At 37.7% G+C, this 14,670-nt stretch overlaps 1 protein-coding gene across 4 annotated transcripts in view; it reads right to left on the minus strand.

The window, feature by feature from the left end:
• casd1 (CAS1 domain containing 1) overlaps positions 1-14,670 on the minus strand; it is a 114,988-nt gene that overhangs the window by 31,767 nt on the left and 68,551 nt on the right. For 3 of the 4 annotated variants that reach the window (XM_048554829.2, XM_059655160.1, XM_048554811.2), the window contains 6 exons: positions 13,118-13,534; positions 11,378-11,467; positions 11,088-11,207; positions 10,228-10,384; positions 7,429-7,508; positions 2,257-2,358 (listed from right to left, as the gene is read on the minus strand). In XM_048554829.2, coding sequence (XP_048410786.1) covers positions 2,257-2,358; positions 7,429-7,508; positions 10,228-10,384; positions 11,088-11,207; positions 11,378-11,467; positions 13,118-13,528 — 960 coding nt within the window. In that variant the 5' untranslated portion in view covers positions 13,529-13,534. The remainder of the gene's footprint in view (positions 1-2,256; positions 2,359-7,428; positions 7,509-10,227; positions 10,385-11,087; positions 11,208-11,377; positions 11,468-13,117; positions 13,535-14,670) is intronic. The other variant, XM_059655157.1, reaches the window with a different exon arrangement.

A 14,670-nucleotide genomic window follows, 5' to 3' on the forward strand; every position in this document is an offset into this window, starting at 1 on the left:
TTTATCACCTCAAAGAAAGGCATACACTTCATGAAATTTGACAACCTACTTTACATGAACTGTGTCCAGTTATTTATTCTTAGCTACCTTATCAGTTTATCTATATTTTCAAAAGAAATGAAAAATGCCTCAATCCTTTCAACGAAGTTTGGGAAGGCATGCAACAAGTTAAAAAGCTCCTGAGTGTGTCGTGGATTAGATTAGGATTTTCTGTTGTGAGAATGTCTGTCTCCACATCACCTCCTCCCGCTAGTCTAAAACCCTTCCATCACCTCCACACCAACCCTGATGCATGCAGTGTTCCCAAATCTGTTGCTTTGGTATTCTGGCACATGTAGCCAAACCACAAATTACACAGTCTTTCAGAGACAACCTGTTCAGTAATCTTTCAAAAGCACAAATAGGTTTAACCAGAAACTTAAAAAGAGGGTTTTCTATTTATAAACTTACAAATCAGCTCTGAGCAGCTTATTCTTCGAAAGTTTTCCTCTAAAACAGCTTGTTTTTAGCAGGTTTGTTTCCAATTAAATCTGATAAAACATACATTTTCATGACAGTCACTAGTCACAACAACCCCAACAGGGGTCTTCAGCCAAATAAGCAGTTATCACCAGCCATGAGATTTACAGGATATCTTGCTTTTAAGAAACTCAAGCATCCAGTGATTTCTGAATGATCCATTTTAACAAATTTGTTTGTGTTATTTTGTAAAAAAAAATTAAAATAAACCAATTTTCCACAATTCTCTAAAACCTGAGTTATCCAAGCGATTTTAAATTAAAAAACATCTCCAGAACTCTTTCTAAAATACGACAGTGCATATTCATCTCAACACAATCAAATCTATTTACTTCCATGCAATACTAGACAAATCAGATGTCAGTGAAACCTCACTTGATAGACCATAATCTTCATTTTTAAAATTTGTTTACTATGATGGTCAGAAACCAAGCACATCTGCATGAGACTACTAACAAAATAAAATTATTACACAAAAGAAAAACTAAATGACAGTTTTGAAAAACCTCACCATAAAAACAATATCCTTTATAGAGATAATGAGAACTGCAGACGCTGGAGAATCCAAGATAACAAAGTGTGGGGCTGGACACAGCAGGCCAAGCAGCATCTTGGGAACACAAAAGCTCCTGTTTTGGGCCTAGACCCTTCATCAAAACAGGGTCTAGGCCTGAAATGTCAGCTTTTGTGCTCCTAAGCTGCTGCTTGGCCTGCTGTGTTCATCCAGCCCCACACTTTGATATTTAATATCCTTTATAGACTCTCAATAACACTCCTATCTTCATTCCAAAATTTCTGGCTGAACTGATGAGGTCACACACTTTCTTTCAGCACTTTCACGAGATGTCATTCTCTCCATTACTATACGTCCGTGAGACACATAGGCTAACTTACTGATTTTTCTCAGATTTTGACTATTGTGGGGACTTTAAAATAGCATAAGCTATTGTGGCTTGATGACTTTCCATGAATTGTAAAATGCTCCTCTGCTAGAATGGGTCTTCTGAACTCAATCTGCTTTGGTCTCTGGGCATCTATCTTTTTCTGTAGGTCATAAAATCTCAAACCAATCTAAGCAACAATAATGTTGCCAGCCAGCAAGTTGAGTCATTTAGATTAAGTCACATCATTTCTTTGAAAGGTTGTCTTGAGTTCACTGTTCTAAATGACTTTCAGATCCTTCCTTAAACAAAAACAAGTAGTACTGAAACCTATAACGTCGTTTACTTCTATGTTAGAATTCAAGTTCCCAAATAAGCATGCCATAAATTTTCATCACATTTCCTGCAATGTCCATCGACTATAACACACTATGAAAGGTATATTAAATAGATAAATTGATAACAAATACACACCTATACAATAAGTGAAATAAGTAACCATGAAGTTTAATTGTATTGCCAACTACTACAGAATATAAGAATGCAAGTGGAAAGCTACGAATTTACATCGGTTTCTCTTTTGTTTTCCAATGCTTAATCTAACAGTGTAAATCAATCTAAATTCATACGTATAATTAAAACATATCAAAGTTTTAAAACTTTAGTTCTGCAATCCATAAGTTAGGGTAGTGAATTTAAATTATCCAACGTCAATAAGAATTAGTATAAGTAATAATCTAATTGGGGAAACAAAAATTACGTAAGCAATTTACTGTAGAAAGAACTAAATCTTTTAACTTGCAGATAGTTCTATCATTAAAACTTATAACAAATGGTTGAATATACAGATACATACAAAGCGATCTAACTTCCATCGAAACCACCATTCATGAAGGAATCCTTGCCACTCAAATAGCTTTGAAATTGGCCACACTGAAAAGGCATTTTCAAAAGATCTCTGAAAATTAATAAACACAAACAATACTTACAGATTCAACACAGCATTAAGTGAGTTCAGCTTAGAAACCACATGGAACAAGATGTAAACTTCCTTGTATACTGTGTGAACAAATCCATGTCTTCAAAGTTGGGTTGAAATTTTATGCAAATATATTAAATCATACAGTCCATGCACAGAAGCTTCAATCACTGAATTCATTGATAGCTCCCAGGAGAGCAATCCAGTTAGCCCTGAATACCCACACTATTACAACCCTGAAGATTTCTTTCCTTCAAGTACCAATAATACTTCCATTCAAAATGATCATCATCATCTCTGGTTCTACCATACGCTTTGGTAGCTCGTGTCATGTCATTTAAAAAAATACATAATTCCTTGCATCTCTTGCCCAAAGCTTTAAAATGTATCTCTTAAACTTTGTTCAAGTTAGCTAACAGGAACAGCTTATCTTTGTCTGCCTTATTCAAGCTGTCATAATTTTGTATAACTATCAAATCTTCCTTCGGTGTCCTTTGAACCAGGCCGAAATCCCTGGGGAATAGGCCAATTAATATAAGGATATGCAGATACAGTCTCCAGCTTGTACCACACTGATTAAAATCATAACCACATCAACCTCGACAAATATTTAGGACAGTAAGTTAACATTCAAGAACAGAAACTTCTACTTTCAATTGTGAAGCCATGGTGATTCAGGCTATGTGCCTTTATGACCAGAAGATGATAGCCATTGTTTTGTTCCCACAGGGGTTCCATTCCTGAAAAACCCACAAATTATGAAATTCAGGACTGCTCAGCTTGTTTAAAAGTAGGTTTAAAAGCAGGTTAAAAATTGCGGATACACTAGTTTTGCCCATGGATGTTGAATTTGTTACTTATATTTTGGTGTGGGGAGGGTAATTCATGATTTGTGACTTCACGGATGCATAGAACACAGTACAGTACAGGCCATTCGGCCCACGATGTTGTGCCGAACTTTTATCCTAAGCCTAAGGTCTATCTAACTCCAACCTTACCTTATGCGAAAATCCAAACGCCTATCTAATAGATGCTTAAATGCCCCTAATGAGGCTGACTCCACTACCCCCTCCAGCAATGCATTCTACTCCCCTACCACTCTCTGAGTAAAGAACCTACCTCTGATATCTCCCTTGCATCTACCTCCACTCACTTTAAAACTATGCCCCCTCGTAATAGCTACTTCCACCATAGAAAAAAGTCTCTGGCTGTCCACTCTATCTTTATCTCTGATCATTTTGTACACCTCTATCAAGGGGTAAGTCCTATACAGAGGATTTACTGGAGTTGGCTCAAATGATATGCCACTGAGGTTACAAATTGGTGCTCACATGAAGAAAGAGACAATAACATAATAAACCCATTTTTATTTCTTTTGATTAGTGTTAAGTTGGGAGGAAAGAGTCGAGCAAAATGTTCGAACAGCATATAATGGTATTTGTGGAACATCTTTGTTTTCTGTTCGTGGATCTGAAGAAATTGGAGTGTGACATTTTGCCAATTTAATAATAATCAAATAAATATGTGAAGAATATAAACTTTTAAAAAAGAATTCAGCCATTTAAGTCAGTCAGGTAGTAAACTTCAGACATGAGAAACAAGCCCAGTTGTGTGTAATTCATGGAGCTGCACAACCTAATATCACTTTGGTCACGAAGAATAGTACAATTGGCTTCCATAATCTTGAATTAAAATCAGCTCGGTCTCTCATTTCCAGAACGTGGCATTACTAGTGGACATTAGATCCCTGTCAAATTCAATATGGTACCTTATTCACAACTTTTTTCCAAAATAGTTCTCAAAATAGAGATGTTGACAAGCCCAGAAATCATTGTCCATCCTTATTTGCCGTTGAACTGACTGGTTGTGAGGTCAAATGACAAATAAGGAAACAGAATGGTGGCTCCGTGGTTAGCACTGCTGCCTCACAGTACTAGGGCAAGAATCCTGATTCCTTTGTCCTGTGGCAGTTCTTTGCTACATGTGTATTTGAACCACCACACTAAGTCAAAGGCTAGCTGGTAGACACCTAGGGTTGTCATTCATGAACTGGATCATGACTCCATTGGGAACTCAGCTCTGTACGTATGAACACTGTACTGTCACAAGGGTGACTATAAAGTACACTGCCAAGATTCACATCCACTAAATCTACTGCTGAACTGTTCTGAAGGAGTAGTCAGGTGAGAAAGTATTTATTTATTGCAGTCAGAAACAGCATCTGCATTTATCAGGCAAGAGGCTTTAGCAGCAGCAGGAACCTAAGAAATAGGATGGAAAAGTAGTAGACAGGAGGAAAACTACAAAACTCTCAATCTCTTTTTATCTAGACTCTAAATCACAGTATTCATGAGTGATACCAAGTCCATTAAATCCATCTTCCCAATCACCAACCATGCCAAGCTCACTGGCTTTCATATTCTTTACAATACAAAATGTGAATGTCAATTTTATACTCATTTCTGAGTACAAAAAAAAAGTTAAATCATCCTGTGCATTCCCTTCCTGACCAATCTTCACGTGCCTTTGCTTATCCTAGTAATTCTATGAGGTGTTTTACCAGCGGCTGCTAATCATTTAATTAAGACGAATACAGATGGCCTTTGAGCTCAATCTCATGAGTTCAGGGCTGAGGCCTGAGCTTAAGATTGCACTAATTAAAGCAGAGGCTGATTGTGGCATAACCAAGATTCAGTCTGACTTTAATTCTTTATTGCCATTTTTAAAATCAGCCATGTCCTTCACCCACTCTCAGTAATTGCCTTCTATCTCCACAACACTCCAAGACTTCAGGACTCTCCTAATTCATAGATTTCCTGAACTACAGCCCTGATATATCCTTGTACTTATGCTTTCAACTTGTTACAATATTTTTGTGAAGCACCTTGCAAAGTTTATTTTAAAGTGCTACCTAAATACAAACTGTTATTGCTACCCAGCACCACAAGTGCAGCAGCTCTAAGCCTTCAATGCAATTCAAAACTTTTGTCACAAACTACTTGCACTGTAATGGAAGTTGTGATATTCAGTCATCAGATATGGCAAGATAATGAATTCCACAGGTGTACTGATAGAGATGACCACCTAATTCCTTACAGGAAAATAATGAACTTCAAGCCCTTTATCAACGTCTTGCTGGACTCCTCTGTTCTCCTTGATACTATGCACAAGCTTTCTTGTTGGCTTGAATATACGAGGAACTTGTTTTTAATATATATTTCTGTAGTCTAGTCCACTGAAGTTCTCAAATAGATATCAGTGCATTAGAAATAATATGCAACCTTGCCTGCTGAAAAACAGACAAATTTGCTACCCTTCCTCCTGTTCTGGTAGATACATGCAGACACTCATCACATGTAAATGTCACAGCTACTCCATACAAAGAGATGCAATAGATCAGTGTCCAAACTGTGTGCACTGTCATGTGATAGTTTCTATGTACATGAACGTAGAGATATGCAGATAGAGATATGCGTCAATCCTTCCTGTGTTAGCAGTGACTATCTCAGGGACATATGGCCAATATGGTCTTCACCGTGAGTGCTAAAATTGAGTGAGCACTTACACTCCTCCAGTTCTTAGATGCTGCTACCTTTTTGTGCATGTCCCTTTTTTTTTCTACAAGCAATATGTAAATTTTCCAGGAAGTGTCTTGCAAAATATTTAGATGATGTTACTGCTATGGCTGAATTGCAATAAAATCCAGGTATACAACAGTTTTTAAGTGTGGAAATTAATGAGGTGCTGTTGCCATCAATGGTTAAGTACTGATTTAAGGAAATTGTTGTGTGATAAGGTATAGTGCATTGAGTAATGGGTGAGGCTATTTGTGTAGTTGGTAAGATAGCGTTGTGAAGACTGAACTTACTGATCATGATAAATGATGTAAAACCCTTAAACATCTTCTCTAACTACATTCATGTTCTTGGATCAACAGCCCTGACATTGATTTCTGCTGTGACTTCTTACTGCCTCAAGCCCATGACTGAATAACCAAGAACTCTCACCCTCACAGATACAGAATGAGAGAGGCATTCTGCAACCTCATATTGAAATTATGAGCTGCAGGATGCCTTGGAGTAGTGCTAACCACTCACAATATCTTACCCTTGGCTGATACATACAGCCACATGTCAACCATGTTGGCTGGCCTTATATTTCTACTCCTTCAAATTATATGTAATGTGCTGCCTGAAATGTGGCGCAGGTCATTTTTTTAACCAAGATCTCCACGGCAATTTTTCAGAATTATCTCTTTCAGCTATCAGGAATCTTCAGAATCTCAAGTTATCTGGAAAAGTGTAATGATTGTTTGCACTGAAAGATTATAATGATTTCTGAAGTACAATTAGAAATTTAAATCAAATTTAAGTCAAACTCTGATTGAAGAATTAAATTTCACTTATCAAAACAAAAGCCTAGTTCTGGAAAAGTGCTTTTGCTCCAACCTGAACATTTTGAAAGTTTTAAATGATAATTTCCAAGTTAGAAGAAGAATCTGCACAATGTGGAAACGGGCCATTTGGCCTAACACGTCCACAGCGACTCTCTGTACAGCATCACACCCAGACTCATCCCCTACGCTATCCCCATAACTCTATTTCTCCCTTGCTAACCCACCTAACCCGCATATCCCTGGACACTATGGACAATTTAGTATGGCCAATCCACCTTACCTACACTTCGTTGGACTGTGGAAGAAAACCATAGCACCTGGCAGAAACCCACACAAAACATGGACAGGATGTGCAAACGCCACACAGACAATTGCCTGAGGCTGTAATTGAACCCGGGTCCCTGGCACTTGAGGCAGCAGTACTAACCACTGAGCTACCATGCTGCCTGACTTTAAAAGAAAACTTACATGAAATTCAACAGCTTACAAATATCTTTCTAAAGTTGAAAATGCAAATAAGTGCATGAAGTCTGGCAACAGATCAAGTAAGTTCATATCTCAAAATAACTCACTTAATTGCTTCTACTCTATCAGGAAAGGAAAGGAGTAACCTTTTCCTTTTCATAATTTTCTCAAAGAACACAAACACCAACCTGGGAAGTTGCAAGGAGACATATGCATAAAAACAAACCAACCAGTTTGAACACCACTGCCCAGTGGGGAGAGCAAGAACCTGAAATAAAACATTGAAATTCTATATGAATAAACAGATTACTGTAAAACTATAAAAAGGACTGTGAAAACATATATTAAATGCTAAATTAATCCATGAACATACCAATACATGATGCTTAATATAATTTTACGCAACTATCCAACATGAAAATAAATCTCAGCATTTACTTTGCACTGCATTAGAAACATTTTGTAAAATAATATGGGCCATTAAATAATCTTCCCCAACTAGCACAATACTATCGTTATTTTATTTTAGAAAACTCAAATATCTGTTGTTCCAAATTGCTCAGATATTCATTTTCAAATTCATAATGTGGTGTTCTTTAAATGTTACTTGAAGAAAACGTAGCCATCTAGTTACGTTAGCTCAGGTATTCCGACCAGGGACAGACCTCATTTGACCGCCTCATTGAATTACCTTTAAAAGGTGACTTCTGCACTAGAAAACACTGGATGGGGATATCCTGCAATCCTTGAATCCAGCAGTAATGCATCTGTAGTTTAAATTTTGAGACTCTCTGAAAACTACTGTGAAAGGCTAAATATGAAAGGTTTGTGGGGACAGAGATTATTAAGTCCCATGAATTGAGAGATTGTATAGGGGCCAGGAAGAGGAGGGGTGTCAAGACTGGCAAGCAGATAGGGTTATAGAGTAATAGAGATCCATAGCAGAGATTTGAACAACTAGTGGTGATCGCTTCACAGGATATCACGTTCTGCTCACAAAATAGGACTCTGAACTACCTACTGCATGCCACTTTAACATACCACCCTGCTCCCTGGCCAGCATTTTCCAAGCGACCTTCACTTCTGAGGAGGGTTACCAGGCCTGAAACATTAACTCTGATTGTTTCTTCACAGATGCTGTCAGACTTGCTGAGCTTTTCCAACAACTTATGATTTTTGTAGGGTTTCTGAGCCCTGTCCTGGTAATGACTGATTGGAAATATAGTCCAGAAATGTAGAACACTTGCATTATGCAGTTGGTGACTGCCATACTTTAATCTAGCAATGCTCAATTAAAAATTTAAACAAGAAAGTGGAGCTTTTAAAACAATTTATGATCTCTTTCAGGTCCTGTGGACTTAATACTTGTCTATTGCTCAATGCCCATCCCTGACTGTCTCTGAATGCAAGCTAAAGCTTGGCTGCTTTGAAACAGAACAATTATGACTCCCCTGAGAAACTCTTGGTGCAATCAGATCCATGAATCAGTTACAGCACTCAGCAAACAGACAACTGAAGTGTATTAACAACAAATCATCTGCCTGGTCAAGGCAGCAATACAATCCAGAAACAGCAACTAATATAAATGAGGTTTGTCAAATGCTGGGTGGCTTTGTCCTGCAGGTACCACTAACAGTGGAAGGCCTTCAACATGATGAAGAGGAGACAAGTGACATAAAAGAAGGGCTGGAACGCAGAAGGTTCGATGTATCCAGAATTGTGGCAGCAGTCAGTGAAGAGAATTTCAGCTGAAACAATCTGTGCTTCTCTGTAGTAACATTGTATCTTTTCTCCATAAAGTAAAATACTAAAACTGATATTTATGTAACCTAGCATTGCAAGATCACCAACTTTTGCAAGAACAATCTCTGTGCAAAAATGTCAGCTTTGCTATGATGTTGGGAGGCTCAATGGTGAGCACTGCTCCTTTGCAGCGCCAGGGGCTCCGGCTTGCTTCCACCTTCAGGTGACCGTCTGTGTGGAGTTTGCACTTTCCCCTTGAGTCTGCATGGGTTTCTTCTGGGTGCTCCAGTTTCCTCCCACAGTCCAAAGAAGTGCAAGGTAGGTGAATTGGCTATGCTAAATTGCCCAGAGTGCCCAGGGATGTTTGGGTTTGACATGGAAAATGCAGGGAATCGGTCTGGGTGGGATGCTCTCCGGAAGGGGCAGTGTGGACTTGTAGGGCCGAATGGCCTGTTTCCACACTGTGGCAATTCTATAATCTAAACGAACCACCTACCATTCTAATCCCATTTCCAGCACTTGTCCATGGCCTTGTATGTTTTAGCATCACAAGTGAACATCTAAATACCTCTTAAAATGTTGAGGGCTTCTACCTCTAACACCATTCCAGGCAGTGAGTTCCAGATTCCCACCATTCTCTGTCATTCAACTGGGCAGGGAGTGTCAGGGGTTTAATTTAATATACCCACAATGGCTGTAGTTTTTCATCTTCTCACCTTTTCTGACTAGCTATTAAGCAAGTCTGACTTTTCAAATTTACTGGGCAATTCCTTCAGATTCAGCTGCATCAGGAATTCCACAAGGACCAGACATGCCATTCCAGTCTATGCTGCTCTAATGATTACACGAGTATTTGAATATCTGGGCCATTTTGGATCCACCAGTGGCACAGTGCTTTAGTTTCTTGCTTTCCAATGAAATAAATCATCAAGTTAGCATAAATAGCCTTCGGATTGTTACTTTTGTCAAGTATCGTTACAGGTAGTTCTGCTATAATGCATATTTTGTGAATGCAAATTGGCTGTAATGTGATTGGTGAACAGTGGATGCTGTCTGGATAACACAAACATTCTGCTGTACAGGTATGATGGATTTTTAAATCGATTTCCTACAGCGATTTTCTATAGCACAGTTTTTTTGTAGTGCAAGATTACACAAAAAGGCAACCATTGCGTTATAGGAGAAATACCTGTACACACTTTTAGGATACATTTCTATTTGCTAATATAAACCAAGTACTATACCGTTTTCTTCTTTTTTGCCAGTCTGTGGCCAAATGCCTAGTGTGACATAAATGACCATGAACCAAAATGTTACTAAGGGGACAAAATAATAGAACTGATATGGTCGATCCATTACAAGGCACAGCACCACCACCAAGAAATTCAGACGAAATAATATCTGCAAAGGATAATTGACAAGTCAGGTCACATTTTCCAACAGAATGTTAATAGTAGCCAACCTTAACTTGTGTAAAATTTCAATGTGGAAAAATGCTCAATTGTAAATGTAGGCAGTTGGGAATAACAAACATAAATCTCAATGTTCCCCCCTTTTTTTTTAAATACTCGGAGACATATTTTCATGAAATATCTGCTCTCTTCCAGCTCCACTTTTAAAGGGAAAACAGGGAAGCTAAGCTTATAAAAGCAGGGCTGAGCCTGTGATTTCCCTCTACAGAAGCTAATGGCCCTGTGTAATGAACAAGCGAACAAACAAATATCCTGCAGTATTGAGAAGGCATCTCTTCCCAGATGAGCCAACTAAGAGTAACACTTTTGTCAAAGTCCACGTATTCAGTTTGTTTCAAATTAAGATCTTCAATTTGGGCTTCAAACATTCTAGCTCTAAAGTTATTAGCTGAGGTTGGTTTCTCTACTCCAAAATAAAACCGCCAACAAAATTCAAGTAAGTGCAAAATACCTTTTTTTCAAACTATGAAAGGCCTCGAAGCAAAGCGTTAAATTGACATGAGCTTTACATTCTTTTAAATACAAAGCAAAATTAATTTTTGCTCTACAGTTCATTTTTATCCACAAAGGTGGTAAACACAAATTGTTTCCACAGTAAACAATGTTTAAAATAAGCACAAAAGATTGCATACCTGACAAATGCGAGAGATTCCATATTCCCCGCTTTTCCAAAAGAAAGAAAAATGTCCATAACCTGTTTGGAACAGGTATGCTGCCACAAGAACACGAACATGCATGTATACAGGTAAAAACTAAAAAATGGAAAGATGGATTACTAGATTTTAATTTTCATGGTGGTGCCAGGTAAACTTCAAAATATTGCACAAGCATTTTATAGTAAAATAAATGAATGCTGACAATGAGCATAAAATTACAAAATTCAATTTGAGCACTCTTTGAACATGCAAGAAGTAACACTTACAGTACTTGCTCCTGATATATGATATATTAGTATAATTAGCTGCATCCATCCCTTCCATTCATCTGTCTGCTCTCGGTTCAGCATAGTTGTCTAATAAGAACAAAAATAAACAGCCATAAACATGCCTGTATAGTCAACTTATCAATTTCTACCTGCTGTTAGAAAAGTGTGTAAACTGCTCTGGCTTATAAAAAACAAAGGCCAAAAGAATTGCATCAAAAATAAAAGTCATTGCTTACTTTCCATTAAATCAGAACACTCCTCCCATTACAAACAGTTTACTTGCCGTAGGAGTATACTAGAGCATCCCTTTTTGTGCCATGGGTTAGTATTTATGATTCAGATTTGAATGCAGGATGGTTGATCAGTAAGATCACAGTGGATACAAAAAAATGGTGAGTGTTAAGTTGTGAAAAGGATAGCGTCAGATTGCAGGATATTACTAATCTGATTACTTAGATTTCTGGTCAGAGAGATTGGATTGAATTCTGTTTTTTTGCCAGTCAGAGAGAGATGATGCCCTTCAGCAGGACAAACAAGAGAACACATGATGATTGGAAGGACCCTGGGAAGCACTGAGAATCAGAGCAACTTCAGTATGCATGCACACAGATCCCTTAAGGTATGAGGGCAAGTGGTTAAAGTGGTTAAGAATGCACATGGGATTCTTGTCTTTATTGGCTGAGGCACAGAGTTTAAGAGCAAGGAAGTTTTACCTGGAACTGTACAAAACCAATAAGTCACAGCTAGAGTACTGCATGCAGTTCTGGAATCCACATTATAGAAGGGATGTGGTAGCACTGGAGGATGTGCAGAGGAGATTTACCAAGATTTACACGGGCTGGACAGTTTCAGTTATGAAGACAGATTGGAAAGAGTGGGATCATGTTTCTTACAGCACAGGAGATTGAGACAGGACATGCTTGAGAAGCATAAAATTACAGGGAACAGAGATAGGAAAAACCTTTTCCCTTTGATGGAGGGATTAATGACTGCAGCATTGATTCAGATGAAGGAGTTTTAGGTATAGAAGAGGCGTGAGGAAGACAGGGAGATGGGAATCTGCCTGTAGGAAAAAGAAAACTCTTGTAACATAAGTAGAATTTAGATGTGCATTTGCGATGCTTAGATATGCACCTGTGATGCTAAGACATGCAAGGTTATCGGCCAAGTGTTGGAGAACGGAAATGGAATAGCTAAGTGGCTGTTTAAGACTCACATAGCAATGATGGGGCAAAAGGGCCTTTCTCTGAGCTCATCGAGATCTAAGATTATCCCTTACCCACAAACAGAAACCTATACGTAACCGTGCACTGGGTCACAACGGTGCCACAAAAATGTGCAACTTAAAAATGGCAGTGGCTCCTACAAAAGCATGTCTTCTGTAAAATCATTGGTTTTAGGACTTAGGAGAACCAATAGATGAATGAACCGATCATACTGACTATACAATTGAGACTTCAGATCTAAGCAGTAATTTTAGAAACTGAACAATATTCCAAAATGAATTCTGATGTTCAAATTTTAGGAAAAGGAAAACACCGTACAGGTCTGAGAATACATTTTTGATATTTTATACAATTATTTCTGCAAGGCTCATATTATATAAAGTAGCATTAGGAGGCTGCGTAAATAAGCTAATGCCATTTCAAACTAAATGACAGAGATCTGTTATAAATTGCAAAATATTACTATTCCATTAGGTTGAGAATGACAGTAATGCAAGAGTTTAAACTTTACCTCTTTCGTATTATCATAATAGAAAACTCCCAGTACAATAATATATACCAGTGGGATGAAGAACGTTGAATGTGTGTAATATTTCTGCTCCTTCATGAACAGGTCAGCTCTATCACAAAGATAGAAATAGCCCATGATTAGGCCTAATTTGGAAAGGGACAACAGTAGTTTTTCAGGATTGGACAGCGAAGTTGTCGCAGGTTTCTTCTCTTCTCCACTCTCAACATCAGTACTAGGCTTATTCTTCCGCCAATTATGACAAAAGTAAGTTACGACTATGCAGCTTATCATACAAATAATGAAAAAGCAGCCAGTCAGTTTCTGAATTAGCGAAAGGGGAGACTGGGGAAGGCAGCATGAACCATCAATGGGCTTCACAATCCTGTTGCAGTAGGAATTCAAGAGAATCATAGCATTCTGTGGAAAAAAAAATGAACAGTTTAACAGAATATTTAAAACCAAAAGTCAATGTTGAAAACCTTTAAATTTTCAAAATACTCCGCATTAGATATCCATTTTGATTAAAAATAGCTGAAGAAATAAGAAGTGGAGTAGGTGTTTCATACTTCATAACTAAGATCATGGCAGAACTTCTGTCTCAACTGCACACTTCTGTTCTATCCACAAGCTCTTGCTTCTGTCAGTATTTAAAATCCCTTGATAGCACATTGTATGAGCCCAATCCGGGTACTTATAACATCTAAGATTATGAAAAGCTTTAAGCCATAACACAGCAATATTTGCTCAGACCAAATATCAAAAAGCAGATGAGTTAGTTGTTAAGTCTCATACTTTTTAACAGTTCATTTGATAATTCCTTCATTTCTGGTAAAAAAAAATTTACTCTTGCAAATGATCCTTTCATCTCTGAATAGCATTGTGGCACACTGTACCAAATGATAATGAGAAATTTTTGTTGCGATAATAAACAGAAGTCCCTTTCTCATTTTCAAAATAAGCTATCATTAGATTATGTCACTTTGGATGTAAACTGCAATCTGGATTCATTAACAGCTTTTTTTAAAAAAGAAACAAGTATCAGTACAATACAGCAGGTTCAAATGATTATAAACATTAAAACTGAAACTCAAGAATCTGAAAAGAAAGCTAACAATTCTGACAGATTGAAATCGGATTGGTATCAAATGAAACCTGACCATTTTTAGTCCCTACCCCTAGTTGAATCCAGAAGAAATGAACAACCTGCTGCCAGTTTGCAAAGTTATTTCTGCTATGCCAGTAGCAAATGAGCTTCTTGCCAGTAGTATCTGCAGAATTGGTATTGGCTATAGCCAATTATATGATCGTTCACAACTGTCTCAGGTTTGTGGAATAAAAGCAAAGTATTGTGGATTTTGGAGATATGAAAACAATTGATAGAGAAATTCAACAGGTCAGATACACCTGTGATGAGAGAAACAAAGTTAATGTTGAGACCAATATGACTCTTCTGAAAAACAGCTTGAACTTGAAGTGTTAACTGTTTCTTTCCATACATGCTGTCAAACATGCATAGTTTCTCCAACAGTTCAGATTTTGGGATATTTGTTATA

Source organism: Stegostoma tigrinum, chromosome 2 (genome assembly GCF_030684315.1).
Source record: "Stegostoma tigrinum isolate sSteTig4 chromosome 2, sSteTig4.hap1, whole genome shotgun sequence".
Lineage (NCBI taxonomy): Eukaryota > Metazoa > Chordata > Chondrichthyes > Orectolobiformes > Stegostomatidae > Stegostoma > Stegostoma tigrinum.